We start from the raw sequence: 5,693 nt of genomic DNA on the forward strand, positions 1-5,693 counted from the left end.
TTACGCTGATGCCCTTAAGCGCGTACGTACAAATATCTCCTTAAAGGATCTTAACATCCAAGCTCCTAGGATCCGCAAGGGCATAAGCGGTACAACTATCATCGAGATTTCCGGCCCGGATAATACTGAAAAAGCTGATCTCTTAGCTGCCGAGATGCAGAAGATGTTGCTGGGCGAAGCTCTTGTGTCCAGACCCAATATTAAAGGAGAGATCAAATTATCAGGACTGGACGAATCGATTACTACAGACGAGGTCCGTAATGCAGTGGCAGTAGAAGGGTCCTGCAAATTAGAAGAGATTAAGGTCGGGAAGATCGGACGTACCCGCTCTGGTGACGGAATAGTCTGGATTCAGTGCCCTAAATCGTCTGGAGGCCTGCCCCGGCCCCTGGAGGCCTGCCCCGGCCCTATCTTAGGGTCCATCCGCCACTGCTATTTGGTATAGTGGGGATTTTAATATATACTAAAGGGATCTTGGGGGATGTGGTCACTCTACGGCGTTGTGCTCGTCGGTGCCGTTTTATACGGAAGGCCAGTCGGAAGCCAGCATGTACGCGAATACCTCCACCGGCACTAATTTGGTCAGCGAGCGACCTTTTCAAGGATCCTCCATGGCAATCGGCATTGCATCCATCGAGCAAGATACCAACATTGCTCTGGAGTCGCATATCACTGTGTTAAAAAGCAGCATTAGGTGTGAGGTCTGGATAGCTCAGTGGTCTAGAGCAGTTGCCCGGAGAGCGAAAGACTCGGGTTCGATTCCCGATCCAGCCACTTGCGCCTCACATATTTTTCTAGTCTGCGAATATTGTTTTCTAGCAATTATTCGTTAGGCTGAAAAATGTGTGAATGCTCTCTCCACAGGATATGCGTCAATGCCGTTGCCACGGATGGATTCTGTCGCTCGTTGATCAAATGGGCGTAAAGACACGTCCGACCTCCTCCCACATACATCCCTATCTTTCTCTGGAAGCAGTTGCACTCGCCGAGAAAAAGAAGATCCAAATAGGCTGGACGCGAGTCAGAATAGAACTTTTACCCACTCGTCCTCTGCAATGCCACAAATGTTGGCGCATGGGCCACGTGCTGGCGAAGTGCAAATCTAACAAGGACTACACTGGTTTTTGTTTTCGCTGCGGCGAACCTGACACAGCACACAGGACATCTACCTGCGTGAACAAAGCAAAATGCATGCTATGCTCAGAACTGCGTTTAGATGATGGACATGGCATGGGGTCTGTAGGGTGTAGAGGAACTAAAATTCCTCCCTCACCTCATACTAGCGCAGAAACGAACGTAGACAGTGGTCCCCCTAAAGATACCACAAGTAGTCCACCTGTAGATGCCGCGCATATGCATAGCACGCCTATAAACTCCAGTGACAAGCCAATTAGCCCCAATAGCGACAATAAGAGCCCTAATACTGACGGTGGAGATAAAGATCAGTCTGTACGGAGGGCAGACGAATCAATGGATGTCGTATAGGCTGGTGCGGGCGCCTGTGTATTTACATATTTACAGATGCTTATACTAGCCTACGATATATACATATGTACATATTTACATGATTAGGTTCCTACAAACTAACTTAAATAACTGTAGAGCGGCGCAAGATCTATTATCGCAAACGGAAAGAGAATATAGGATTGACATGACCCTGATTTCGGAACCACATCGTATTCCGAACGATTCCACATGGGTGGCCAGCACCAATGGCACCGCTGGCATACATTGGAATGCAGACGGACACATGAGCTCATGCCTTCTCAAAAAACAAGGCCGTTTCTCGGTCATGGTACAATGGAGAGACCTGACTGTTATCTCCTATTATATTTCTCCAAACGTTGATGATGGAATATACGAAGAGTTCTTAGATGAACTCGATAATAACATTATGGAGGCTCACGGATGCGACATTATACTCGGAGGTGACTTCAACTCTAAGTCCATACTTTGGGGCTGCCCATATACTAACTCTCGTGGTGATCGGCTCGAATGTTGGTGTGCCAGTAGGGACCTACTTGTAGTAAACTCTGGTAATCAGCCTACATGTACGAGACCTCAAGGATCGTCAATAATTGACGTCACATGGAGTAGTCCTTACATAAAACCGCATCGCCTGGTGGAAAGTTATGGACTTGGAATCACTATCAGATCACAAGTATATTAATTTTGCTATCCATGTTGATAAAAGGATCCGTACAGTACATCATAAAAAGAGATATGTCCGTTGGGCACATAAAAAATTAGATGAGGAATGTTTCAAGGAAGCCCTAGAATGGTTGCACCAATCGCGTCCGCGAGATTAACATCAATCAGATGGTACAATGGGTAAACGATGTACTCACTGATGCATGTAATTACTCCATGCCTACGGTGATCCCCATACGCAAAGAAAGTGTGTATTGGTGGAATAATAAGATTGCAGATTTAAGGAAATCCTGTCACCGTGCAAGGAGACGTTGGCAGAAGGAAAAGTGCAGAGGCGTAGTCGATAACAACCTGGAGGGATCTTCGTAGTGAAATTAGAAAAGCTAAGGCTCAGGCATGGGACGACTTGATAAAAACGATTGAGCAAGACCCCTGGGGTCTGCCATATCGTATCGTCCTTAAAAAATTAAGAAGAAGTAGCCCTAGTTTCACTGAGACTCTTCCACTGAATACTCTTGATCAAGTCGTTAGCAACCTCTTTCCGGAAGACCCACATTGGAATGACGACATGATTGGTGATGACGAACATGAGCCCTGGCTCGAGGAATATAACGTGGATATACAAGATGTATGCAATATCTTAAAGAAAAAAGCCGGCGCGAATAAAGCCCCAGGTATCGACGGCTTTAAATCAGTTTTCCTGAAACGCGTACCAGGAACTTTTCTAAAAGAACTGACACATATCTACGATACTTGCCTAAGACAAGGCGTGTTCCCTGAAACATGGAAACGCGCAATCCTGATTTTGATTCCGAAAGGAGAGCCGAATCTCCCGGTTCCGAAAGTGCGCCCCATTTGCTTTTAAGCGAGTTGGGAAAGACGCTTGAGCGTGTAATCGAGGCCAGACTGCAGGATTGGATGAACAGCCATCCGAAATCCAGGTTGGCTGCGAACCAGTTCGACTTCCGCAGGTGCACATCGACCTGTGACGCACTATTAGTAGTCCAGGAATGTATTATGGATTCTAGCGCTGATCGCGAAGTGGTCGTTGGCATTAGCCTCGACATCACTAACGCGTTCAAGTCTTTGCGATGGAGTTGCATTCGAAACGCACTTAGAGACAAAGGCTTTCCTCTTTACTTACGAAGAATCCTCGATAGCTATCTCTCAGACAGGGAGATTGAGTACCCAACGATAGAAGGTGTCACGCACATGAGGAAAATTACCGCCGGAGTTCCACAGGGATCGGTCCTTGGACCGACCCTGTGGAATATAACTTACGACTGGGCGCTCCGTACCCCCTTGGAAGAAGGTTGCGTCGTCCTCGGATACGCGGACGACACCCTCATATTATCTAGAGCAGAATCCATAGAGGTAGCAATCGCAAAAGCCAGTCTACAAACTGATAAAATACTCAGACGGATTAAAAAACTAGGATTACAGATTGCCGCGAGTAAAACCGGCGTGATTATATTTAATACTAGAGATAAAGATAAAGACTATAATATGTACAATAATATCTACAACATAAGAATAAATCGCGAGGTAGTCACAATAAGCTCTACTATTAAGTATCTAGGATTACTACTAGATAGAAATTGGAGATTCCTCGAGCATTTCAACTATATCGAGGAGAAAATCTCTCGAGTTACCAGGGCACTATGTGCGTTAATGCCCAACTTAAGGGATCCACGCGAGAAGAGGAGAAGACTTTACGCACACGTCATCGGTTCAATTATAAATTACGGAGCTCCCATTTGGAGCACTGCTACCACCAATAGGAAGATACGTGATAAACTGCGACGTATCCAAAGAACTATAGCCATACGTGTTATTGCGGGATACCGCACAATATCCGCGGACGCTTCCCTTCTTCTCGCGAGGATTATTCCCGCCGACATCCATGCGGCATATCTTCGAAGAGTATTCCTGCGCGTGCAGGATTTGAAGAAGCAAGGAATGTGGAATAAGCTCGAGGAACGAGAAATCAAAAGAGACAAGGAAATACTCTTAAGGCGGCAATGGCAAATCCTATTACAACGGCAAGATGTGGCAGGGGCACGCACATGTCGCGCCATTGCTCCACTTCTAGATCAGTGGCTCTCCAGGAACCATGGAATGTTGACTTTCCACATGACAATTACTTGCGGGACATGGCTGCTTCTATTCCTACCTCTACCGAATTGGTAGAGTCGAGACAGCCATATGTCCCTTCTGTGAAATGGAAGAGGACTCCCCTGATCACACACTACAGCGATGTGAAGCATGGGAAGAGGAGAGAGAGTTATTACGCTGCTCTATTGGCCAGGATCTGTCACTGAGTACAATCATATCGAAGATCCTGGAATCTGCGGAAAACTGGGAAGCATTCCTCACATTTTCGGAGAGGGTCATGCTCGCAAAAGAAGAAGATGAACGCGCACGTGAGCGTCTGAAAGAGAATAGTGTGGATACTAACTAATACACTACTTATACATAACCACTAGGTTTACCTAGTGGATATCCCTGACTAAGACTATCAGCCTCTCGATTACGACACGGAATAGAAGGTCCTCAACACTATACACCTAGACACACACACACACACATTGGGTACACATATCATTAGGGGACATGGAGGGAGGAGGGATGGAGTAGGAGTGTGTTGAGGGGTAGGGTTTTTGAGATTTGGAGTGGGGGGTTTGGGATTCATTCATTCATTTATTCATTCATTCATTCATTCGCTCACTTACTCATTCACACATTCATTCACATACAAACACACAGTCACACCCACATTTACACATTTTATATACACATACATTGGACCATGGAGGATCCTGTATTTCGCAGGTTGCTAGATATTGCGTAATGGTATTACCAACTAATTGATCATTCGACTTTTTGTGTCTTGAAATGAAACGTCCTAATTACACACACATAGAGCCACACACACACTACACGCACAAGTACACGTATACAGGAACATGAATTCACCGGGGTCATTATGGAGGGAAGTTGGGTTGAAGATTGGAGTGGAGTGGGGGGAAGGTATATTTTGGGGGTTTTGGTGTGGGTCGGGGTTGGGATCATTCATTCAATCATCTTTTCATCATCACATTTGCACACTTACACTCATACACATGCATGCTTTTATGCATGCATGTGTCATACACAAACATGCACATTTGAATCTACACTTACACACACACATACATACACACTCAGACAGGAACCATACACTCAGGATGTACAGGAGAGTTCCCGAAATGGACGAGGGCGTGAGCCCACTTGGCGTTTAACCTCCCGGGCGGGTAATGCGCAAGCGGGTACCGCTCGGGGGGGAGAGCCTTACAGGAGGAACGGACAGAGAGGGGTTTTTAGTGGGTAGGGGCCGCTAGATAGGCCGAGTCCCACACTACTCCGGGCTATGGGGTCCGGAGTGTGCGTAAGAAGCATTTTCCCCTCTCTCGTAAAAAAAAAAGGTTGATATTACGGGACTCACCTCCGATGAGCTTCACCTTGACATATGTCATCAAGGTCACTGTCTTGAGTAACATGCA

At 46.2% G+C, this 5,693-nt stretch overlaps 1 protein-coding gene across 1 annotated transcript; it reads left to right on the forward strand.

Moving 5' to 3' along the window:
- Positions 1-1,651: 1,651 nt before the first annotated feature.
- LOC145974330 (uncharacterized) lies at positions 1,652-2,170 on the forward strand. Its single transcript, XM_083104121.1, has one exon. It carries the CDS (start codon positions 1,652-1,654, stop codon positions 2,168-2,170), a length of 519 nt encoding a protein of 172 aa, XP_082960247.1.
- The last annotated feature ends 3,523 nt before the right edge of the window (positions 2,171-5,693 follow it).

Source organism: Camponotus vicinus, unplaced genomic scaffold (assembly GCF_025532165.1).
Source record: "Camponotus vicinus isolate PSW18456_S1 unplaced genomic scaffold, iyCamVici1.0 SCAF_7, whole genome shotgun sequence".
In the NCBI taxonomy this organism is placed as follows: Eukaryota; Metazoa; Arthropoda; class Insecta; order Hymenoptera; family Formicidae; genus Camponotus; species Camponotus vicinus.